The sequence below is a fragment of the Ovis aries genome, chromosome 11, assembly GCF_016772045.2.
Source record: "Ovis aries strain OAR_USU_Benz2616 breed Rambouillet chromosome 11, ARS-UI_Ramb_v3.0, whole genome shotgun sequence".
Classification (NCBI taxonomy): domain Eukaryota; kingdom Metazoa; phylum Chordata; class Mammalia; order Artiodactyla; family Bovidae; genus Ovis; species Ovis aries.
In genome coordinates this window covers 10,364,189-10,390,346 of record NC_056064.1, presented here as the reverse complement: position 1 = coordinate 10,390,346, position 26,158 = coordinate 10,364,189, and the positions used below count along the sequence as shown (strand labels likewise).

Sequence of the window (26,158 nt, the reverse complement as noted above, 5' to 3'; positions counted from 1 at the left end):
CGAATGATATATACCAAATATAAATACTGAGCAGCCATGAATTACCACAAGAATATTTTTAATATTTGACCTTAAAAATAAGACATTAAGATACCACTTGTGAGATAAATTAAAAAAAAAAAAAAATCAACAAAACCCAAAACAGTTCCATTCTGAAACTGCCTGGGATTCGGGAAGGAACAAGAACAGCATTGAACCTCGTACCTGTTGATGTGCTCCTTCAATATAATACGTAGCTGTAAGCACAGCAAGCAGCAGTAAAAAAGACACCACAATGCTTTGACGATGCCATAATCTTAAAAACAAAACAAAAAAAATGAGAGGCATCACAGTCTCATTTTTAGGATTCATCACTCTCAAGACGTTTCTCACTTAAACAATGAAGTTTTTTAGCTCAGGTTTAGAAGTGGTTCTTGGTGGACTGAGCTCTTCTGCTCTTAAAGACTATAGTCTCTTGATGTACAGAAGAGAATAAATAAGATATATGGGTACAGAATCTAATTTCTTACTAGAAACCCCACTGCAGCCCTCCCCAAACCCCCAAATTGCTTGTATATATTCCAGCCTCTAACTGGGACAGGACGAAAAGGATATATGTATATTTCTGGCTGATTCATGCTGCTGTATGGCAGAAACCAACACAATACTGTAAAGCTATTATCCTCCAACTAGAAATGAATTTGAAAAAGCATTTACTGGATAGGGCATTAGCCTTTAGTCAGAGGACTTGGATCAGAATCTCTGAAGTACTGCGCTTGGAGTAAGACACTCAACATTCTGTTCCTTGTTTTTAAAATCATAATGATCATATACTTATTTTACCTTCTTCGCAGAATTGCTAGAAGAATCAAATGAACTAACAAGTGTTACAGAATACTTTATAAACCAGAAGGACAATAAAAATGTAAGATATTATTACAGATATCTTGGAAAGGTAAACCAGAAAATGATTAAGGCAATTAAAAGTTCAACTCGCTCTTTATGCTATCAGAAACAGGGCTTACAAGTACTAAATTCAAACAGAGAACACAGTTTCCATGGCAGAGTCCTTTTCATTGGCTCAAATTATCAGTAGTGCCACGTATCCTGAACCATGACCTGCTAAAGAATCAGTGTATCTAACGTACACAGGCCTGATTTCTCCTGCAGGTAAAGCCAGAAGAAAAAACTTTTCGTTCTTAGGGTTCTCCTCTGCATAAAGGATTCAATAGGAAACAATCATCAACTGTAATAATCCAGTGAACAAATAGCAGTAAGTGTCCCTAATCTATTTTTCTTCAAACTACATATAAAAAGGAAAATAAATGTGTTCCTATAACATTCTAAATTTAATCCATTTTGATAGACCAGGTGGCAGGAATAGGAGCTTGCTGAAGACTTCTAGAATTAGTAAAAACAGTTTATATAAAAGTTAATGGAAGACTCTTTACTTTGAGGTCCATTCCTTCAAGATTACTAGGGTTTCCAGAGAAAAATACTGCAAGGTAATGAGTGGCTGTCTCCACAGGACAATGTTCTGTCTTTCTTCTCGATCCCTCCTCTTCTTTTCATTCACTGAAGAGGGGTCTGAAAAAATTAGTGCAGAAGTTAAAACAGGATGCTACTTTTCCCAGTCACTCTTGAAACTCACCTATCTTCCCATCCCGCGTTTGAAGGACTGCATAGAAGCCTCAAAAGCAAACAACCCGATTCACACTGTGCCAAGTCTAGGCTATGTCCTGCTGTTCTACTCTTACCATTATTTTTGGAATTATATTAGAGTCAGGACACAAGTTTCTCTTATACATTACTGAAAGTGAAAGTGAAGTCGCTCAGTTGTGTCCAACTCTTTGCAACCCTATGTACTGTAGCCTACCAGGCTCCTCCATCCATAGAATTTTCTAGGCAAGAGTACTGGAGTGGGTTGCCATTTCCTTCTCCAGGGGATTTTCCTGACCCAGGGATCGAACCCAGGTCTCTGGCATTGCAGGTAGACACTTTACCATCTGAGCCACCTCGGAAGCCCACACATTACTGGAATACTAAATTAGTCCACTTTCTGTGAAGGGTAATTTAGCATCATATCATAGAACAAAGTGATTGAGAGCTCAAAATGTGAAGGCCAACTAGTAGTAGTAGTATTAGTCACTTCATCATATCCGACTCCCTACGATCCCATGGACTATAGCCTGCTAAGCTCTTATGTCCATGGAATGCTCTGGGCAAGAGTACGGGAGTGGGTTGCCACTGCCTTCTCGAGGGGATCTTCCCAACTCAGGGACTAAACCCAGGTCTCCTGTATTGCGGGCAAATTCTTTACCATTTGAGCTATCAGGGAAGACCAGCAGGTTCTGCTCTAAAACAACCTTGTGAAGGGATATCAAACCCTGGCTCTGCCACCTACTGGTCAAAGCCAGTTGACTTTTCTGTGCCTCAGTTTTCTCTTCACTAAACTAAAAACAGCACTTACTTTTTAGGGTCTTGTTAAAGATTAAATGAGTTAATTCATGTTATATATGTACAATTAAGGTTACTTATTATTGTAAATCTCTTGGCATCATCTCTTGAAATTATAAACGCATATACTTCAGTTGAGCTATTTCAAATCCTAAAACATGATACTGTGAAAGTGCTGCACTCAATATGCCAGTAAATTTGGAAAACTCAGCAGTGGACACAGGACTGGAAAAGGTCAGTTTTCACTCCAATCCCTAAGAAAGGCAATGCCAAAGAATGCTCAAACTACCACACAACTGCACTCCTCTCACACGCTAGTAAAGTAATGCTCAAAATTCTCCAAGCGAGGCTTCAACAATACATGAATCGTAAACTTCCAGATGTTCAAGCTGGTTTTAGAAAAGGCAGAGGAACCAGAGATCAAATTGCCAACATCCGCTGGATCACGGAAAAAGCAAAAGAGTTCCAGAAAAACATCTATTTCTGCTTTATTGACTATGCCAAAGCCTTTGACTAAGTGGATCACAACAAACCGTGTAAAATTCTGAAAGAGATGGGAATACCTGACCACCTGACCTGCCTCTTGAGAAACCTGTATGCAGGTCAGGAAACAACAGTTAGAACTGGACATGGAACAACAGACTGGTTGCAAATAGGAAAAGGAGTCCGTCAAGGCTGTATATTGTCACCCTGCTTATTTAACTTATATGCAGAGCACATCATGTGAAATGCCGAGCTGGATGAAGCACAAGCTGGAATCAAGATTGCCAGGAGAAATAGCAATAACCTCAGATATGCAGATGACATCACCCTTATGGCAGAAAGTGAAGAAGATCTAAAGAGGCTCTTGATGAAAGTGAAAGAGGAGAGTAAAAAAAGTTGGCTTAAAGCTCAACATTCAGAAAACAAAGATCATGGCATCTGGTCCCATCACTTCATGGCAAATAGATGGGGAAACAGTAGAAACAGTGGCAGACTTTATTTTGGGGGGCTCCAAAATCACTGCAGATGGTGATTGCAGCCATGAAATTAAAAGACGCTTACTCCTTAGAAGGAAAGTTATGACCAACCTAGACAGCATATCAAAAAGCAAAGTTATGACCAACGTTGACATTGCTTTGCCAACAAAGGTCCGTCAAGTCAAGGCTATGGTTTTTCTAGAAGTCACGTTTGGATGTGAGAGTTGGACTATAAAGAAAACTGAGCACTGAAGAATTGATGCTTTTGAACTGTGGTGTTGGAGAAAACTCTTGAGAATCCCTTGGACTCCAAGGAGATCCAACCAGTCCATCCGAAAGGAGACCAGTCCTGAATCTTCACTGGAAGGATTGATGTTGATGGTGAAACTCCAGTACCACCTGATGCAAAGAGCTGACTCACTGGAAAAGACCCTGATCCTGGGAAAGATTGAAGGTGGGAGGAGAAGGGGATGACAGAGGATGAGATGGTTGGATGGCACCACTGACTCAATGGAGATGAGTTTGGGTAAACTCCAGGAGTTAGTGATGGACAGGGAGGACTGGCGTGCTGCAGTCCATGGGGTCACAAGGAGTTGGACTCGACTGAGTGACTGAACTGAACTGAACTGTCACTCAATAATTCTACTTAGGAGAATGATTAGGTGTGAGGAGAAATGACTTTTGTACAAGTTTATTCAGTGTAGTGTTATTTGCTTTAATAAGACGGAGGAGTGATTAAAATATGTTACACCTGAACAACAGAACACTAAGCAGCCGTAGTAAAGAATAAGTTCTTGGGACTTCCCTGGTGGTTCAGTGGATAAGAATCCACCTGCCAAAGCAGAGGACTCTGATTCAAGCTGTGGTCTGGGAAGATCCCACATGCTGTGGAGCAATGAAGCACATGGGCCACAGCTACTGAGCCTGTGCTTTAGAGCTTGTGCCCCACAACAAGGGGAAGCACAGCAATAAGGAGCCCGTGCATTGCCATGAAGAGGAAGCCTGCACGCAGCAACGAAGTCCTAGTGCAGCCCAAAATAAACAAGTAAGCAACAATAAGCTCTTCATGTACAATCTCTAGAAAATAGTAAGTTAAAAATCTCAAACAAATGCACATCATGGTACAGGACAGTAAGTGTGCCATTCTCACATTAATTTTAAATCCCAACGGTGTAAGCAATAGTAGAAGAATACACAAATGCATGTGCCTGCTGAAAGGAAAGAAAAAATGACATGTGAAAGCTCCGAATGGGACGAGACTCTGATACATACAATGCCTATCTCTGAATCCTGAGACTCATGGTGAAACGATACAAAATTTATTGACAACCAAAGTAACCCAAAACTCAGTTAAGTGCTGCAAACACGTTCTACAGAGCAATGCAGTGATCAAAAACAGATGGGAGCTACTACTTCAAAAAGCTTGCAGTCCTTCCAGCAGAAGATTTCTATGATATAATTATAACCCTGCTGAATACTGATATTATCTGCAATGTGTCTGAGATGTCGAATGATCAAGTTAAAAAGAAAATCATTACAATTAACAGAAAAGGAAAACCTTTCACTTTCTTTTAAACACGTAAAGGAAAGTTCTTACCTAAATCGTCTATATAAATGATAACTGTAATTTTTAGGGTAAATGTATAAATAAGAGTCAAATATACTGAAATTTACCACAAATTCCTAATTCAATTAAAATACAAATTTATTCGTCTCAAACTAAAATTTAAAAAGAAATCCACAATAATCACATTCTGACTTTTTGGATTATTATAAAAATTATAATTAGCATAATAAATAAATTTATAATCTATTTCTAAGGTTACAAAATAGCAGGATACAACTGAATGGCAAACAGAGTCAAATAAATATTTATCACACCATAAGATTAAAAAGCAAAAATTTTGTATCTAGAACACAGCTGATGTGACTATGGCCAGGCTGCTTCTGCTATCACTGTGAAAAATCACCTTATAGACCCTTATACATCCACAATTTAATTTACTATGAAGATGAAACAAAAGATAATCTTTTATAAGATTTATAAGAATTTTATGTATTTTATATTACTATATATTATTTTATTAACAAAAGATAATACATATTAGATATATTTGAATTTTATTCCAATGAAAAGGATATCATTTAAACCCACAGATCTTATCCCTCCAAGCCACCATCCTTTACCTGTGAAGTTTCCATTATATTGTTCCTTGTTCATTGCTACACGTCTCTGGTCACAATTTTTTCCATTCTCTGCCATTTCATAGATCAATAACTCTTGAGGAGCTAATAAAACAAAATAAAATCCAGTGCTACGTTACGTATTCCTGCCTTGCATCTGTGGATGAATGAAACTGAATACAGAAAGCACAGGGTAGGAATCCCCACCTGCTATCTCAACGTGCTGACACCTTAATTGTCTCTGTTATAATCAAGATTTAATAATCTGCACAAAAGTCTAGTAGAAGTATCAAACATATAAAAGCCACGTTGTGGCAATCCTTTTCCAAACAGCTATCCCAGTGCTTTTCCAGATTAAAATTTGGAGGCAATTTGTCCACAGAAGGTTATAAGATACTAGTACTTTCAAACAGATAACTTAAATGGTCTAAAGTCTTTCTAATTCATTAATACCATACACACTATCTACTCAAATTTTACCAATCGTTCAGTCCTTTGGCATTATTAAAAAAAAAAAAGATTACATTATCAAACATGTTAAAAATGTTGACAACAGATCCAAGATTAATTATATTTAGCAAGCAATTCTACTGAAAGAAAAAAATGTACAGGCATAGAAGGTGAAAATTTTAAATGTTTAAGATGAATTAAATGTACTCTTTAAGGACTTGCCTGGTGGTGCAGTGGTTAAGAGCCCGCCTTCCCACACAGGGGACACGGTTCCGGCCCTTGGTCAGGGACTAAGGCCCCACACGCCCTGCCTAACTACTGAGCCTGTGTGCCTCAGCTGAGACCTGAGGCAGCCAAGAATGAGTGAGTATCTAAATGGACTCATCATATTACACTTTATGTTACAAGTACAGATGTAAATCTTTTACTTAAAATCTCTAAATTACAACAAATAAACTGTGCTGATGTGATTATTCTACACAAAAACATCAGATTACCTGTGCCTGAATCACTCTTTCAGGTGCCAGTAAAGCAAATCTCGCTACTCAAGATGTGTATCACTTCAAAGTCCCAGTGCCGAGTCCTCTGCACGTGCCGTGAGTCCTGCTAGATTTAGATTCAGCATGCCCCACGCCCAAGGCGAAAGAAACCCAAGTAAGATGGTAGGTGCTGCAAGAGGGCATCAGAGGGCAGACACACTGAAACCATACTCAAAGAAAACTAGTCAATCTAATCACACTAGGACCACAGCCTTGTCTAACTCAATGAAACTAAGCCATGCCTGCGGAGCAACCCAAGACGGGTGGGTCATGGTGGAGAGGTCTGACAGATGTGGTCCACTGGAGAAGGGAATGGCAAGCCACTTCAGTATTCTTGCCTTGAGAACCCCATGAACAGTGTGAAAAGGCAAAATGACAGGACACTGAAAGAGGAACTCCCCAGGTCAGTAGGTACCCAATATGCTACTGGAGATCAGTGGAGAAATAACTCCAGAAAGAAAGAAGGGATGGAGCCAAAGCAGAAACAATACCCAGCTGTGGATGTGACTGGTGATAGAAGCAAGGTCCAATGCTGTAAAGAGCAATATTGCATAGGAACCTGGAATGTCAGGTCCATGAATGAAGGCAAATTGGAAGTGGTCAAACGAGAAATGGCAAGAATGAACGTCGACATTCTAGGAATCAGCAAATTAAAATGGACTGGAATGGGTGAATTTAACTCAGGTGACCATTATATCTACTACTGCGGGCAGGAATCCCTCAGAAGAAATGGAGTAGCCATCATGGTCAACAAAAGAGTCCAAAATGCAGTACTTGGATGCAATCTCAAAAATAACAGAATGATCTCTGCTCGTCTCCAAGGCAAACCATTCAATATTACGGTAATCCAAGTCTATGCCCCAACCAATAACACTGAAGAAGCTGAAATTGAACGGTTCTATGAAGACCTACAAGACCTTTTAGAACTAACACCTAAAAAAGATGTCCTTTTCATTACAGGCGACTGGAATGCAAAAGTAGGAAGTTAAGAAACACCTGAAGTAGCAGGCAAATTTGGCCTTGGAATGCAGAATGAAGCAGGGCAAAGACTAATAGAGTTTTGCCAAGAAAATGCACTGGTCATAGCAAACACCCTCTTCCAACAACACAAGAGAAGACTCTACACATGGACATTACCAGATGGTCAACACCGAAATCAGACTGACTATATTCTTTGCAGCCAAAGAAGGAGAAGCTCTATTCAGTCAACAAAAACAAGACCAGGAGCTGACTGTGTCTCAGATCATGAACTCCTTATTACCAAATTCAGGCTCAAATTGAAGAAAGTAGGGAATCGCAACCCACTCCAGTATTCTTGCCTGGAGAATCCCAGGGACGGGGGAGCCTGGTGGGCTGCCGTCTATGGGGTCACACAGAGTTGGACACGACTGAAGTGACTTAGCAGCAGCAGCAGCAGGGAAAACCGCTAGACCATTCAGGTATGACCTAAATCAAATCCCTTATGATTATACAGTGGAAGTGAGAAGTAGATTTAAGGGCATAGATTTGACAGACAGAGTGCCTGATGAACCATGGAATGAGGTTCATGACACTGGACAGGAGACAGGGATCAAGACCATCCCCATGGAAAAGAAATGCAAAACAGCAAAACGGCTGTCTGAGGAGGCCTTACAAATAGCTGTGAAAAGAAGAGAAGTGAAAAGCAAAGGAGAAAAGGAAAGATAGAAGCATCTGAATGCAGAATTCCAAAGAACAGCAAGAAGAGATAAGAAAGCCTTCTTCAGAGATCATTGCAAAGAAATAGAGGGAAAGAACAGAATGGGAAAGATTAGAGATCTCTTCAAGAAAATTAGAGATACCAAGGGAACATTTCAGGCAAAGATGGGCTCGATAAAGGACAGAAATGGTACGGACCTAACAGAAGCAGAAGACACTAAGAAGAGGTGGCAAGAATACACAGAAGAACTGTACAAAAAGATCTTCACAACCGAGATAATCACAATGGTGTGATCACTCACCTAGAGCCCAGACATCCTGGAATGTGAAGTCAAGTGGGCCTTAGAAAGCATCACTATGAACAAAGCTAGTGGAGGTGATGGAATTCCAGTTGAGCTGTTTCAAATCCGCAAAGATGATGCTGTGAAAGTGCTGCACTCAATATGCCAGCAAATGTGGAAAACTTAGCAATGGCCACAGGACTGGAAAAGGTCCGTTTTCATTCCAATCCCTAAGAAAGGCAATGCCAAAGAATGCTCAAACTACCACACAGTTGCACTCACCTCACACGCTAGTAAAGTAATGCTCAAAATTCTCCAAGCCAGGCTTCAGCAATATGTGAACCATAAAGTTCCAGATGCTCAAGCTGGTTTTAGAAAAGGCAGAGGAACCAGAGATCAAATTGCCAACATCCGCTGGATAGTGGAAAAAGCAAGAGAGTTCCAGAAAAACATCTATTTCTGCTTTATTGACTATGCCAAAGCCTTTGACTGTGTGGCTCACAAGAAATCGTGGAAAATTCTGAAAGAGATGGGAATATCAGACCACCTGACCTGCCTCTTGAGAAATCTGTATGCAGGTCAAGAAGCAACAGTTAGAACTGGTCATGGAACAACAGATTGGTTCCAAATAGGAAAAGGAGTCCATCAAGGCTGTATATTATCACCCTGCTTATTTAACTTACATGCAGAGTACATCATGAGAAACGCTGGGCTGGAAGAAACACAAGCTGGAATGAAGATTGCCGGGAGAAATATCAATAACCTCAGAAATGCAGATGACACCACCCTTATGGCAGAAAGTGAAGAGGAACTAAAAAGCCTCTTGATGAAAGTGAAAGAAGAGAGTGAAAAAGTTGGCTTAAAGCTCAACATTCAGAAAACAAAGATCATGGCATCTGGTCCCATCACTTCATGGGAAATAGATGGGGAAACAGTGGAAAGAGTATCAGACTTTATTTTTGGGGGCTCCAAAATCACTGCAGATGGTGACTGCAGCCATGAAATTAGAAGATGCTTACTCCTTGGAAGAAAAGTTATGACCAACCTAGATAGCATATTCAAAAGCAGAAGACAAAAAAAAAAAAAAAAAGCAGAGATGTTACTTTGCCGAAGTAAGGTCCGTCTAGTCAAGGCTATGGTTTTTCCAGTGGTCATGTATGGATGTGAGAGTTGGACTGTGAAGAAGGCTGAGTGCCGAAGAATTGATGCTTCTGAACTGTGGTGTTGGAGAAGACTCTTGAGAGTCCCTTGGACTGCAAGGAGATCCAACCAGTCCATTCAGAAGGAGATCAGTCCTGGGATTTCTTTGGAAGGACTGATGCTAAGGCTGAAACTCCAGTACTTTGGCCACCTCATGCGAAGAGTTGACTCATTGGAAAAGACTCTGATGCTGCGAGGGATTGGGGGCAGGAGGAGAAGGGGACGACCGAGGATGAGATGGCTGGATGGCATCACGGACTCGATGGACATGAGTCTGAGTGAACTCCGGGAGTTGGTGATGGACAGGGAGGACTGGTGTGCTGCGATTCACGGGGTCGCAAAGAGTCGGACAGGACTAAGCGACTGAACTGAACTGAACTGATGAGAATACGATGTGGCCATGGGTTCAATCTGCCTACAGTTTGTTAGTTAGAACAATTTTATCCCTTGGCTAAAATTCCAACCATACTTTAGGCTTCATAAAGGAAAACAAACGTTAAGACTATAAAGGCTAAAGAAAAAGCCTACATTCATTATTCCAACAGAAGGTTTCTTCTTTTCGACATAATCCATTTCTGGACACCTTTCTTTGTTGCCTTCATTTTTCAATAAACAAATTAACATATCAGGAAATAAAGCACAGGTTTCCCTCAGCACAGATGGAGAGCCTGAAGCAGAGGACTGTGAGTCTAAAATCCAGATTTGCACACCAGATTTGCTACTAACTAGTTGCATGATTTTAAGTAAGTCTCATTTTTTCTAGATCTTGATTCTTTGGGTCTACAAAAGGAGAACAAAAATTCTCATGTCTACAGGATTGATGACGATGAAGGAGTGTATGTTTGGGCATGCCAGTGTGCATATAACCATAAATGGCCAATACACCAAAGTGAAATCGCTCAGTCGTGTCCGACTCTTTGCGACCCCAGGGACTGTAGCCTACCATGCTCCTCATTCCATGGGATTTTCCAGGCAAGAGTACTGGAGTGGGTCGCCATTTCCTTCTCCAGAGGATCTTCCCAACCCAGGGGTTGAACCCAGGTCTCCTGCATTGTAGGCAGATGCTTTACCATCTGAGCCACGCCGAAGAACCAATGCTTTTAATACACCAAAAGCGTAGGTATATGAAGCAGTAAACCTAGCAACTGTCTGTATGAGTGAAAGTACTTCATAGCACAAGCCTCACCGCTACCACAGAAGCTACATGAGTGTCTTTCATTCAACAGTCAGTATAAAGGTTTGGGGTCAATAATGGCCACTGAAGACACAAATGTGAATACCGGACGATCCTTATCCTCCAGCAGGTCACAGTCTGGTAGGGAAACCACACGAACACAAGACTTCAATTATAACATGAACCAATGAAAGAGATGTACAGTAAATAACTTAGCAGGAAGAAAACAGGTTTTGGAATCTAACAGAACTGGATTCAAATCCAAACTTCCCAGTATCTATTTTAAGCTTTGGCAAGTTTTTACATCTCTCTATCTATCAGTTTCTTCAAAAGGTACTCTGAGGATTAAATAAAATAATGTACATTAAATACTAATATTGTCTCATCTCTTATAGGCACTCAATATATACCAGTTACAATGATGATAATGTTAGGTAGTTAGAATAGGAAAAAGGAGTCCAAAATGGCGGTGGCTAAAAGACAAAGAAGGGAAAAGCTTGTGAAAACAGAACAAAGGAAGGTCGGAAAACTGGAGTGAGGACCTCAGGTAAAACAAACAGCACTCCAGGCTAGCCCAATTTACATAGGGCAGGCCCAGGAGGAGGAGAAAAAAACATGTAAAAAGAGGAGACAAAATTGGGCCAGGGCCTCTCTTCTCTTCCTGTCTTTTGGGTTGGCATGCCTTCACGCCTCAAGGATGTATTTTCCTTTGCTTTGTTAATAAAACTGAGCTGTAACACAGAGCTGTAACACTGGTCTGTCCAAGGGCTGTAATGCTGTTCTGTCCAGTTGCTTCAAATTTTTGTTGCGACAAGACAGAACTGAGGAAATTACAAACTCCCTGGTGGTTCAGAGCATCTGCCTCCAATGCGGGAGACCCGGGTCGGGAAGATCCCCTGGAGAAGGAAATGGCAACCCACTCTAGTATTCTTGCCTGGAGAATCCCCTGGATGGAGGAGCATGGTAGGCTACAGTCCACGGGGTAGCAAAGAGTTGGACATGACTGAGCAACTTCACCTTCACCTGGCAATAAGGAGACAGAAAGTACAGGATAGTATGGGAACTCAGAGGGCAATACGTTCATAGTAGTCATAGAAGCTGAAACTTGATTCTGTAAACTTAAGTCATACTTCTGTGACGATATTTTCCAAAGACAAGCAATTACAAAAAAAAGTGAAGATAATTTGTGAAAATCTGTATGATCAAAGCACCACAATAGGTTTAAAAAATACAAATCTATTCCACAAATCATGCTTTCTGGTTTTATTAATAAAATTAACTGAATATATCTTAAATGAATCATATAATAAAGAAGTTAAAGATTTTCCATCTTCCAATCATTGAACATGAAGTTAAAGATTTTCCATCTTCTAATCATTCATACGTAAGTTCTGTAAAGACTTATAACTGCAAAATCATATTCAGCCAAATTCTGCAGGCAATTCATTTTCGAGATGAACAGCCATTCACCCACACCACAATAAAGAACATTTAATTAATTTGTGATGCAAAGATGTAAGAAGGCAGAAAACAGCTCACGTGTTACGAAGGACACACTCTAAAACCTTTCCCCCTACAAAACACCAATAACTCATTTCCCCAGTCTTACTCTTTCCCATGGTATCTTTGAGAGACAAAGTTTTATTCAAAACAACTTGGGTCTGTTTAAGTCCTTACTTAATAACAATGGTATTATGCAACCACTCAATGACGTTTTACAAGACGTTTCGAGAGGAACTTTTATTTGAGCAAATGTGTTCTTACACAATTACACAATGTGTTCTTACACAATGCTAAAGAAGACAACAGCCCACTGACATTTCCTACTCAAAAAATTATCTAGAAAAAAAGTCTGGAATTTCGTTTTGTGAGAAATAACATAAGAGACTAAGTTATTTTGTCTACTTCTTTACAAACAAAGTAAATTCACAGTTTAAAAAACAGTTTTTGAAAAACTTTTGCCAACCTTTAGCCCCACTCCCCTACTAGAGGTTGGGAGAGGAGGCTGAAAGTTCAAACCCTCTAATCACGTCTAGGTTTTTTGGTGATCAGTCCCCACCCTGGAGGTTAACAACGGCCCAGCAAAAGTTGCCTCATTAGAATAAAAGGTGCGCCTTTCACTTACATCACTCAGGAAAACTACAAGGGATTTGGAAACTTTGTGCCTGGAATTGGGACAAAGACCAAATATATATTTCTTATGCCATAATTACTCAATTACATAAGGACAGAATTACACACTCACAGAAGAAGAGAATATGCTAGTTATGTGCTGAATTGTACCTCCCCTCCCTTATATGCTGAAATTCTAATCCCCAAAGTGACTGTATTTATATTATAGTTGGGGCTTTTAAGCAGGTAATTAAGATTAAATGAGGTCCTAAGGGTGGGACCCTAGTTAGATAGATCTGGTGTCCTTAGAAGAGGAGAAAAGAGACACCAGAGACCTCTCTCTGTATGCATACAAAGGAAGTGTCATGTGAGTACACACAAAGAAGACAGCCATGTCCCAGCCAAGAAGAGAGCTGGCACCTTAATTGTGGACTTCCAGCCTCCAGAACTGAGAACATTAACTCAGTGCCCCAAAGCTGCCAAAATGTCTTGACCGATCAGAGGCCAAATCAGGGCAAGCGGCACTTCACCTGTACTCCACACTTCAAGACTAATACATCCATGCTATTCTAATTCTGTTCTCCTTCCCACCTGAAAGTAGTTTTATTTCCTTGGAGCTAAAAAAAAAATCCTACCGACATCACTTACTAGTTGCATAACCTTGGGTAAGTAATTTAAGCTTTTGCATTTGAGTTTACTCGTAAAATATCCCCATTCCTATTTTCATGTCATCCTTAAATGTTCTTCTTGTTGCTCTGAGGACTCTCATTTATTTTCTCTACTTTCAGAAAAATTATATATAATTGTCCTGCACAGAGTCTGGCTGGGACACAGTACGCACTTAATGTTAGCTTCTCTACACCCTTTCCAGGAATGTCTCAATTTTCCAAAACAACCATAGTCAATACTGCCCGAGTATTCATTTACAGGTACTTGTTTTCCATATTTCTATAATATTCAAGAGGCTGCAAACTGATTTTTACAGAAGCATTGACAGAAAGATCTTGGTTTGTTATACTAGATAACAAAAATGAATTATTTTTCATCAATGCAACCACTTTGAAAAGTACCAAGAGGACAATCTGTAAAAAATCATTACAGGATAAAAAAGAAGACGTTTGCTTCTTGGCAAGAAAACTATGACAAACCTAGACAGTGTGTTGAAAAGCAGAGACAACACTCTGCCAACAAAGGTCCATATTATAGTCAAGGCTGTGGTCTCCCCAGTGGTCATGTACAGTTGTGAGAGCTGGACAGTAAAGAAGGCAGAGGGCCGAGGAATTGATGCCTTTGAACTGTGGTGCTGAGAAGTCTCCTGAAGAGTCCCTTGGACAGCAAGGAGACCAACTCAGTCAATCTTCAGGGAAATAAACTGAATACTTGTTGAAAGGACTGTTGCTGAAGTTGAGACTCCCATATTTTGGTCATCTGATGTGAACAGCTGACTCATTGGAAAAGTCCCTGATGCTGGGAAAGATTGAGGGCAGAAGGAGAAGAGGGCATCAGAGGATGAGATAGCTGTATGGCACCTCTGATGCAATGGACATGAACTTGGGCAAACTTTGGGAGATGGTGAGGGACAGAGAGGCCTGATGTGCTGCAGCCCATGGGGTCGCAAAGAGTTGGACACGACTGGGTGGTTGAACAACAAAAAAGCTCTAGCCAATGTATCGAGGGAAAGGGGAAATAAACATTTTTAAGGAGAGCCGCTTTTCAGTTTAATGAAGTAGCACAAATTCTGAAAATCTGTTACTGAATATTGTCACTGAGATCCCTGGATGTGGGAAGAAACCCAATTACTAGCCTGTTTAAAAGACTGAAATCTCCTCAAAAAGGAACCTAGCACATAGACGTATTCCTGACACTCAATGCAGCCTTGCACTGAGACTGTTATAATGTCGATTTGAATAGCATGCATCGAAGTCAGTTTTGTTTCTAAGAATAAAATTGTTGAAATAAACTCTACAGGTCTATGGATGGGATGATAAGACAAAAATATGAAAGCAGATTAACTTAAACATCAGATAATTTTCACCGTGAAAATATATCTAGATACAAGAAATGCTTTAAAAGGCTGTAACTAGCAGATTTTAAATACAGCTGAAGCACACTTAAAACCTAAGGTTGATATTAAAATATGTGGGGTTTTTTGTTTCTGGCAAAAGTGCTTAGAAAACTGCTAAAATCAGCTCACAAAGGTTCTTTGTAGGCCGTACATCCAGTGTACCAAGACTATAATGCTCCATTCATTTTAAACATTAGCTACACTTGTAACGCAAAAACAATGTAAAACCAAATTACTGTGAGTCCCCTCAAGTGACACAAAAAACACTGGAGGGTGCCATGAAAATACAGCGTACGGAACGACCCAAGACTTACTGGAGAATTTACCAAGATGAAAACAAAAAGAAAACAGAGCAGGGAATCTTCTTTATCACTGAATTCCAAAATAAAATGAACATACTTCCTTTTAAGAAAACCATCTTTCCACATGGTTCTACTTTCTCACAAAAATATTAAGTCAGCTTTCTCAATAAGACTTCAGTGTTTTTCATATAAGGCACACAAAGACAGCCAACTTGAGAATATTACATCTTTTGGTAAACTTTTTTGCTTTTAGAGTGTGTGTCCTTGGTTGGATTATTTAGTATATTCAGTCACAGACCGTTCCAAGATAGTTGTAGACTTTCCTAAAAAAAGATTAAGAAATTGCGATTTCTTCTTGGAAACATAATAAATAAATACTGTAAGTGAAGAGTAATATACCTTGACCAGTGAGGTTCTGACACAGGTTTCTGTTTTTACAGGAGCAGAAAGGCAAAGATAATTCCAACACCATGCACAGTATCAGAGTGATTATCAGACCATCTGGCTCTGAGCTAGAGCGTATCCATCACATGGGAGTGACAGTCCAACAATCTGTTCTCCGAAAATTCATAAGTTGAATGAGATTATATGAAAAATATCCCTTGAATCTTTTTGAACTTTCTAAAGTTTGGGGAAATTAAAAAAATTAAAATCCCAAGTTAGTTAACAATTTAAAAGCATTCAGAATTTCAATAAATCTAATAATGTATTAGCAGGTTATATTTTTCTGGCCTAAAATATCCCTCAACGTAATGAAGCGAAATGTAAAGTATATGCAACTTATCAAAGTCTTCTAATTGCTGAAAAAGGCCACTGCTTCCGGTCTAATTTTTAATTAAATTTTATGTAAAAATCCAAGTTAAAAAAAACACAAAAATACAACCTGAAAGACACTTTAGGAACTCCCTTTTTGCAAGTCTGGTAGATTTGTGGTGTAAAAACACGATTTTATTATCATAGGCAAAATGCATAGCTTGTAAAATTACAACCTAAAAATCCCATTTTTCATCTTCTCTCAATCTATTTCTAAATGTTCATTCAGTTTTTTTAATAACCAATGCAATCTTAACAAAACATTTTCACCAAAAAGATGGAGAGTAAGCATAAGGTAATAAAAGGAGTTAACAGTCTAGATTTGCGAGACTCCACCAACTGAGAGACCTTCCAAATGTCATTCTGCACCCTGACTCTCCCTTTCCTCATCCAATTATTAGGTACACAGAGTAACACTGCCATCATTTTCTTCCTATTCCAGTAGTCTATGAATCCTACTCAGACCAAGGCCAGGGTTGTGGATTTCTGTAATAAACTACTTCTGTACAGTGATATACAGGTTGCATAAAGAGTAGCTAATATGATACTAACAATATTTTGTAAAAAACAGTCATTTTTACACTTGCCTTCTACAAATGAGAAATTGAGGGCTCCAAGGGCCCCAAAGAGCAACTCAGCAGCATATAAATGACAAGGAAAGAGTTCGACCTCACTTTCTCAAGCCCCAATTCAATGTTTCTTCTACTACAAAAAACAGTCAAATGACAGTATTTTTCAATTCTCATCAATGAATTCTGGAGTCACAGGGGGAGAAAAAGGCCAAAAGAAAAAGTCTCAAAGGTTTAGCTTGTCCTAGCATTTATAAATGTTCCCCATTATTAGAATTAAGAAAACACTAAGCTCTATTGCTTCTCATTATTCAAACTGACTCATCTGTAGGTTATTACTGTTTGTATATTTCTCTGACAAAACTTTACATTCAGATTGCTTAACAGACCTCACTATCTTATTGCCCCTGAGGAACATAAGCTGCTTTATACAAGTGATTAATATGAAAAGTTAAGTCACAGAATATCTTCAAATGGCAAGGGTACATGCTTCAGATTATTTATATCAAAATGAAGGCTTTAATCCAGATAATTCTAAAATTTGTGATTTATAAGCAGATTGTGAAATTTGGGCAATGGTATATAAATGAGAAAGAGAAAAGATTAAAGTGTTCTAAAGTTGAGGAGCATCAAAACAATACTTGATGGCAACAAGTCCAAATAGTCCAATATGTAAACAATCAAAATAAACATGAACAGATTAAGCTCATCACTCGAAAACATAGTGCAATGTTTTTCTCGGGGGAGGGCCACACTTCGAGGCATGTGGGATCTGAGCTCCCCAACCAGGGATCGAACCCTCACCCTCTGCAGTGGAAAGAGGACCATCAGGGAAGTCCCTGCAAATTACTTTTCTTAAAATTCCATGGTTTTAAAAGTAGGATAAAGAAAGGTTGAAAATATGACAAATGGCAAAAGTCAGTATTAGGGAAAGAGAACATAATGATAATAGGTTCAACTCATCGAGAAGATGTAACAATTCTAGATTTGACATCACCTAAAAGAATATAGCAACAAAATTTATAACATAAAAATAGGTTAAAGATACACAGAGATATGAATAAATCCAACATTATATTGGGAAATTTCAAAAAACTATTAATTACTGATATTTCAAACGAACAAAAAAACAAGAACAAAACATTCAGTAAGATAGACGATTTTAACCACAAAATTAAGAAATAAAATACGGGGGGGAATATGTACAAGATTCAGCATATGACAATTAGAAAATATAGATTTTTTTCATAAACTACTTATGATTATTAAGCTAAGAAATAAGTCAGAAAAAATTCTAAACAATGGGCATCATAGGCCACATTCTCAACCTAGAAATTATGTCAAACTTTAGCAACAAAAATATAAGATTGGTACATATTTAGCAGCTAATGCACACAATTCTAAATAACTTGGGTCAAAGTAAGAGAAAACTGAAAAATGCTCAAAACTACTGGAATTACTACGTGAATTTAGCAAAGTCACAGGAGAAAAGGTCAAAATCAATATTATATACTTGGAATAAACAGAAAGTTAAATTTTTAAAAAGTGCATATACAATAGCATCTGAAATACTCAGAGGTAAGTTTGACAAAACACGCACAAGACCTATTCTTAAAAGGTTTTAAAAAGAAATCACAGAGGATCTAAATAAACGGGAAAACATGTATCAAGCTCACCATTAGGAAGACTCAATATTGTTACTATGTCAACTTCTCTCAAACTGATGTATAGCTTTCACGTAATCTCAAACAAAAACTTAAGCAGGCTTTTAAAAAAATCCAAAGTGACAAATGGATTCAAAATTATATAGAAGCGCGTAGAATTTGGACTAGCTAAAACAATCTGGATAAACAACAGTAGTGGAAGACTTGCGCTAACTGATTTTAAGACTTGCTTTACTATAAAGCTACAGTATCCATGACAGTGCGGCTTGGCAAAAGGATAGGTGTAAGTTAACAGAAGAGAGTAGAGAATACAGAGACAGACCCACACACATAGGGTCAATTAATTTGCAACAAAAGTACAAGGCAATTTAATGGTGAAAGGAATATCCACTCAACTGAATATTCTTATAAAAGAACACTGACGCTTATTTTCATATGATCAACTGATTTGAAATGGATCACAGATCTAAACATAGGAACTAAAATTGCTGCTGCTGCTAAGTCACTTCAGTCATGTCCCACTCTGTGTGACCCCATAGATGGCAGCCCACCAGGCTCCCCCTTAAAAAAAAAAAAAATTGGCAGTCTTGGGGTAGATAGATATTTCTTAAGATTTAAAAAGCAGGAACCATAGGAAAAAAAATGTATAAATTGGACTTCATCAGGTTTAAAAACTTTTGCTCTCTGAAACACATTGTTAAAGGAAAAAAAAAAAAGGTCAGCCACAGAATGAGAGAAAATACTTGCTATATATATATATATATATATATATATATATATATATATCTGACAAAGTTCTTATATCCAGACTATATCTATCTTTCTATACATACGTTAAAGTAATAAATAATGAAGATGTGCTTTACAGGCTTGGAGACAGACAAACTGACCAAGAAACAGAAAAGATGGCTTCTCAAAAGATTCTTGTTGGACTTTCCTGGTGGTACAGTGGATGAGAATCCGCCTGCCAGAGCAGGGGACACGGGTTCAATACCTGGTCTGGGAAGACTTCACGTGCAGAGGAGCAGCTAAGCCCATGCGCTGCAACTACCAGGCCTACACTCTAGGGCCCAGAAGCCACAGCCACTGGAGCCCAGCAGCCTAGAGACCGTGCTCCACAACAGGGAAGCCACTGCAATGAGAAGCCCACGCACCACAGCGAAGAGTAGCCCCCTCCCACCGCACCTAGACAAAGCCCAGGCAGCAACCGAGAGCCAGCGAAACCAAAAACAAATGAATAAACAAACAAATAAAGTTTTTAAAAAAGATTCTTGTCTATTTGGGACTCTACATGACAGAAATGACAAGGCTTCAGTGGGAAAAGGAGAGACTATTCAAATTGATTATCCATAAAAGAAAAGAAAATCTGGATCCCACTTTGAACCATGCACAAAATTCAATTCCAAACAGACTGAAGATTTAAAAGTCAAGAATCAAAACTTGTAGAAGAAAACATAAATTCCTTTCTGCCTTGGGGTAGGAAAGGATTTCCTGAGACACACAAATGAGCTAACCACAAAGAAAAAGACTGATAAATTGGGCAACTTGAAATTACACTTAAAATTCATCACAAAGTATCTTAATGAGACAACAAACCACAGGAACACATAACTGAAAAGAACTAGCAGCCAGAGTATACACAGAATTTTAAATTATTAAGAAAAAGATAAATAATGCTACAAAACTGAAACAGGCAAAAGGCATGAAGAGGTATTTCGTAACAGAGATCTACCTGATCTTACTGATAATCAAAAAACACAAACCAAGGGACTTTTCTGGTGGTCCAGTAGTTAAGAATCTGCCTGCCAATGCAGGGTATAATGCATGGTCCAGGAAGACCCCACATGCTGCAGAGCAACTAAGCCCCCAAACCACAACTACTGAAGCCCACTCACTGAGAGCCTGTGCTCCACAACAAGAGAAGCCTCCGCTCCCTGCAGCTAGGGAAGGCCCATGCGCAGCAAAAAGGATCAGCACAGCCAAAATAAGTAGATAAATTCAAACACACACAGAAAAACACCAAGATCGTAGTGAGGTATCATTTGCATCCATTATCATCTTAAAAAATGTTTTATTGGTGTATAGTTGATTTACAATGTTGTACATCCACTGACTTTTGCAGGTGCTTAAACAACTGAGCCAGAGATGGCAATGGCACCCCACTCCAGTACTCTTGCCTGGAAAATCCCACGGATGGAGGAGCCTGGTAGGTTGCAGTCCATGGGGTCGCTAAGAGTCGGACACAACTGAGCAACTTCACTTTCATTTTTCACTTTCATGCATTGGAGAAGGAAATGGCAACCCACTCCAGTGTTCTTGCCTGGAGCATCCCAGGGACGGGGAAGCCTGGTGGGCTGCCGTCTATGGGGTTGCACAGAGTCGGACACGACTGAAGTGACTTAGCAGCAGCAAACAACTGAGCTCCAAAACTTACTTAAAAAAAATCACTTACTATTTCTCATGGTTCTGTGAGTTAGGCTGGGCAGTTCTGGTCTCGGCTAGCTTGGCTGGTCTAAGCTGGATGCTCCAACTGGCTGTCCACACCCTCAGCACGTTAGCCTGGGTCCTTTTTCACATGGTGGGCTCCGGGTTCAACAGAACATTACGAGAAGACCGGCCCCTATGTGCAAGTGCTTTTCAAGTCTCTCCTTGTGGTCATACTTCCGGATGTCCCTTTGCCCAGAGTAAATCACGTAGTCAAGTACAAAGACAAGGGGTGGAATAACAGACTCTAGAAGTAAAACTCATATTGCTGAGGGGTATGCATATAATGATGAAAAGAATTTGTGACCATCCTGTAATCCAACAATTTCATAACCCACTATATCATGCATTCCTTTGTATTGAAATTTGTATTTCTCATCCTGACCTCTAGATTTGTATACCTAATGGCAGTACTGGGATGAATTCTAATCACCTCAAATTGAACATGTACTTTCTTCTCCCTCCCCACCCCCCTTCTTGTAACAAACCTGGTCCTTCCCAAACCTTTCCTCTCCCAGTACTTGGCATAACCATCCACCCAGGTACTAAATCCAGAACAGTCATCCCTGACTCTTCTCAATTCCTTACGCCTCACATCCAAGACCAAGTCCTGCTCCATATATACTTAGTGTCCACCCACTGTGCTCTCCGCTTGTTTGCCCCCACTCTGATCCAGGCCATTTTCATCTCTCACTTGGACTACTGCAATGGACTCAACGTCTCCATTTCTACGCTTGACCCCTTCAATTCATCCTTCACATACGAGCAAGAGTAAACTGCTTAGAAATCATACTCCTCTCCTACTTGAAACTGTAGAAACACTTGCTAATTACCCTAAAAATCAAATCCAAACTCATTTCCATAGCCTACAAACCTCTACATAATCTGGACCCTGAATGTTTCCTACCTCATCTCACGTCACTATACTCTTGGTGCACCGTGCTAGAGTCTTCAACAAGCACATATCCACGTTAACTCTCTCTTAAACCCTTGTTTGTTTCCTTCATAACATTTATTACACTGTGCTTATTCTTTCATTTTTATATTTTTTTCTCTACAGGGTTCCGAACTAAAATATCTATTAGTTTTTGTGTCCCACTGTTTTCCCCAGAATTTGGTAAAAGGCTTAAGACACAAGGTGTTTGATCACTGATTGGATGAATGGACAGATATGACAAGAGATACTGCAGAATGATCTTCTCAGGCAAAGAAAGTACGTGCCAGAAGACACTGTTAAGCATCAAACCCTCAAATTTCAATTCTCAAATTCTGTGTTATGGCGTACACATATAATGTAAACTGTTAATAATACAAAAAAGTTGAGGTAATGCCCTACAAGAACAACATATTTGGTTAAGAATCCTGCATATGTTGTAAAATATTCATGAAATGTGAATATATACATGTAGATATTTATTGAAACTTCAGTAATAATGAGGTAACAGTAATCAAGCAAGCACCAACACAAAGATATGCTTTCCAAAGAGGGTCGGAAAAATATTCTTAGCAACTGCTCAGTAGACCACACAATGACGTAACAACTGTGGTTAACTATATGGCAGCGCTTTTCTAAATGCTTTACCTAAACCTTGCTCACTTAACCCTAACAATAAAGGTATGTACTAACTTCAGTATCTAGGAGGACACTGAGATAATAAGAGGTTAAGTAGCCCAAGGGTCACCCAGTAGTAGATGTGGAATTTGAACGAAGGCCATCTAAATTCATAGCCTAGGCTCTTAACACTATTTACGTAGTCCTTCCAGGAAAACCTTCATAAAGACCAAGGTTTTATTAATGATCCTCAAGAATAAGAGAAAACACCACAATGACCTACTGAAAAGATTTTCTTCATTTCTGGAATATTGACAAACTCTTTAAATCATAGTTAAGAGACTTTGGCCACCTCATGCAAAGAGTTGACTCATTGGAAAAGACTTTGATGCTGGGAGGGATTGGGGGCAGGAGGAGAAGGGGACGACAGAGGATGAGATGGCTGGATGGCATCACTGACTCGATGAACGTGAGTCTGAGTGAACTCCAGGAGTTGGTGATGGACAGGGAGGCTTGGCGTGCTGAGATTCATGGGGTTGCGAAGACACAACTGAGCAACTGAACTGAACTGAAGAGACTAAATAAGTTCTGTGAAATCAACAGAAGCAAAAAGATTCTTAACAGGACAAAAAATTAACTCTTCTACAATGGCTCTTTACCCAGAATGAAATAATTACACTGAAATTATAAACAGCTTTGGGAAGTTTTTTTTATCAGGAGCAAAGAAACTAACACAGCTTCCTCCTACTCATTAACAAGAACACTCACTCAAGTAGAGACATGTGTTACAAAGATCTTCTGTCTTTTCCACTTGCCAGAAAGAAGACACCTTGATATCCGATAGTAGTGAAGCATGAACTCAAGAGTAACTATTCTGAAGAACAGAACTAAATTTTTCCTATCTTTATGCCACTCCACTGCAAATCTTGCCAAGCATAGTGTTTGTTTTCCTAGAATTTACAAGACTAAATCAGCTAAAACGGGGGAAAAAAAATGTATTCACATATATAGATCCCTTTAGTACATAAGAAACCATTTTCATGCACGCCAGGAAATATTGCCAAACCAAATAAAGATGCCTGGAGACAACCTCAGCAGAAAGAAAGAACACTTGGGACCTCATTTCCAGTTCAGGTTCTGGCACTACCTAAGCCATATGACCTCAGGCAAGCCAATTACTGACTGTTTCTGGGCCCTAATGTTCACCTCTGTTAAGTGACAAGAATCCAAGTATGTGTTCACAGAGGTTGCATTTCATTCTAAATATTGCTTTCAATAAGTTTCAGTGAAATAACCTAAGGCTTTAGTTAACTACATGTAAGCACCCAAAAGTTCAACTTCCCCTACTCTTGTAAATTCTTAAGTGATAGTACCTGATGGCCAAAAAAGATCAAACCTAAACTTCCAAATGCAAAACTAAACTCATTTTCAAGTCACCTACTTATTAACTAAGGTGACTAATACAGTAGATTACAGTTTCAACTACTCCTGGCTAGCTTTTATTGAGTTCAAAAGGAGGGCAAAGATCATCTCAGAAAAGTATGTGATAAAATTTTCAGAGAGTAAACATACTTAATAATACAAAACACCAAATTGTGAAGTTAACAGGATTCTCCACTGATACATTTCCTGCTTTCAGAATAAAATAACAGTATCACCATATTGTCATTTATATAGTGATTTCACATTCACTACCTCACTTAAGCACTGTGACGATCCTATGAAGTAAGCAGCGTTCTAATCAACACAATTCAGGTCAGTTCAGAAAGTTAGGTAACTTGCCAACCTACGCTCAAGAAGTGCTGGAGCCCAGACTCCACTGTAGGTCTTCTGATTTAAAGTTTAATGATCTTTGTAATCCTAAAAAGTGGTAATTCAAGCCAAACTCAAGAAGAAGTTGGAAAGTGAGAAATCTGGATAATCAATCCCTGAATAACTGGACTGAACACAAAGAATATAAGACCAGGTTTGGCAGTTTCAAGTCAAAAAGCAAATTTACCAGCTGTTAAAAATGGTAACATCTAATTTATATAATTCCACATCTCAAAAATCTTGTCGCCTGATTTCAGACAACTATGAAAAAATTTTCTAACTCAAAAAGAAGGAAAATATGTAAATAAAAACAAACTGATTAAACTAGCTATAAGGTATTAAATTGCTAAAAGGCACATTAAATCATTATTTCAAAAATTTGGTTATTCTGGAATGTGAATCACAGGAATTAAACTATGCTAATCAGGTAGGATATATTCCGCAAAGCGAAAAAAAATGCTCCAAAGTTTTGAAATAATATGGGCAAAGAAGTATGATATAAAAATCTCTACTGTACAGTAATTTCACACTTATATAAATTTGCCTTATTTATGTCTGGGACCCACCACCTCTTCCAAAGGTCAATAAAAACATAATCCATAATGCATAGAATGTTGCCTAGTAAATAACTGTTTCTTACTATTATCATTTATGCTAAGAATACACAACTAAAATCAGGGCTGATGACAACACAATAGGTAGTAAGCAGTCAGAACATTAAATTCTCTACAACATTAGAAATACTTGTACAAACTCCTCCAAAGGATCAGTGCAATCTATCTACAAAATTTTTGACAAGCTCTAAAGGAGAGATGAAAGACATTAAAGTTAGGAAAAGGAGCTATGTTGTCAAGACAGGTATCAGTTCCACAGCCTACATATTATGAGATTTTTTTGGCATGAATTTTCAGAATAACGAAAAATAACAGTGCAAAACTTGCTGGAAGTCACAAATAACTCTCCAGCAATGTGACATAGGGTCACATATGGCTTCCTGGAAGTTTATTAGAGATGTAGCTAACCTTCATGTTTTATTGCAAATATCCCCACTGTAAAGAAATACAAGCGGTCAGGGATTTGGAAAAGGCAGAGAATGCTATTCCTCGTGGAAGTAGGAAATAACTTGAAGGTCCTCTGCTAGAGATCTACGGAGGGAGGCCCCATTCCCTTGGCCACCAACGCTTTAGAAGGCACTCACACGTCTGAATTTTGTTTAGAAATGGATAGATGACAGAAGCAGGGGCTAGTGGTTGGGAGAACGAGAACCCCACTGACAAATCCTGAGAAACAGCTTGGTCATCAGCAAGGGAGATCTTCATTTACTCTAAGGTTCTAGACTCCTAGAGACGAAGAGGGGCTGGGTACTCTACAGAAGCTCAGGACGGCTTCCAAGCCCACCATGATGAGGGGAATGGTCGGGAGTTCAGTGCATGGGTTCAGCTTACCAGCGGCCAACCACCAGGAGGTGTCCCAAATAATTTGGATATTGTCAGACTGAGACAGAGTCAGCAGCGCTCTACAACACGGCTGGCAGTCGAATCACGGTGCCCTAGATCTGCACCGTCTGGGCGCAGAAGAAGTCAAGCTCTGAGGATGCCTCAGGCGTCCGTCCCCAGTTCCCCGCGCTCGCTTACCTACCCGCTCTGACTCCGGTTTCTCGGATCTCGGGATCCTGGAAGCGACTCCCGACCGACTCTCACACCCGCCGCTGGGCTCCGGCCAACCGGAACTCGCTCGCGTCACTTCCGGTCCGTTTCCCCCCGCGGGAGACCGCCTACAAAAGAAAAACGTTCCCCTCTCTTTTGGGCCACCTCCGCGGGTCGTCGCGGGATTTCAGTTCGGGTCTGGGTTAGGGACCTGTGGGCGGGGCCAGAGGAAGAATGAC

At 39.4% G+C, this 26,158-nt stretch overlaps 1 protein-coding gene across 4 annotated transcripts in view; it reads right to left on the bottom strand.

Moving 5' to 3' along the window:
* The window catches only part of VMP1 (vacuole membrane protein 1), a 131,196-nt gene extending 105,191 nt beyond the window's left edge, over positions 1–26,005 (bottom strand). Inside the window, exons 1-4 of one of the 4 annotated variants that reach the window (XM_042255320.2) lie at positions 25,719–26,005; positions 5,583–5,684; positions 1,431–1,566; positions 205–295 (exon numbers count right to left, since the gene is read on the bottom strand). In XM_042255320.2, the coding sequence (XP_042111254.1) occupies positions 205–295; positions 1,431–1,566; positions 5,583–5,658 (303 nt within the window). In that variant the 5' untranslated portion in view covers positions 5,659–5,684; positions 25,719–26,005. The remainder of the gene's footprint in view (positions 1–204; positions 296–1,430; positions 1,567–5,582; positions 5,685–25,718) is intronic. The other 3 variants (XM_042255319.2, XM_042255318.2, XM_042255323.2) reach the window with 3 other exon arrangements.
* Between the last annotated feature and the right edge of the window lie 153 nt (positions 26,006–26,158).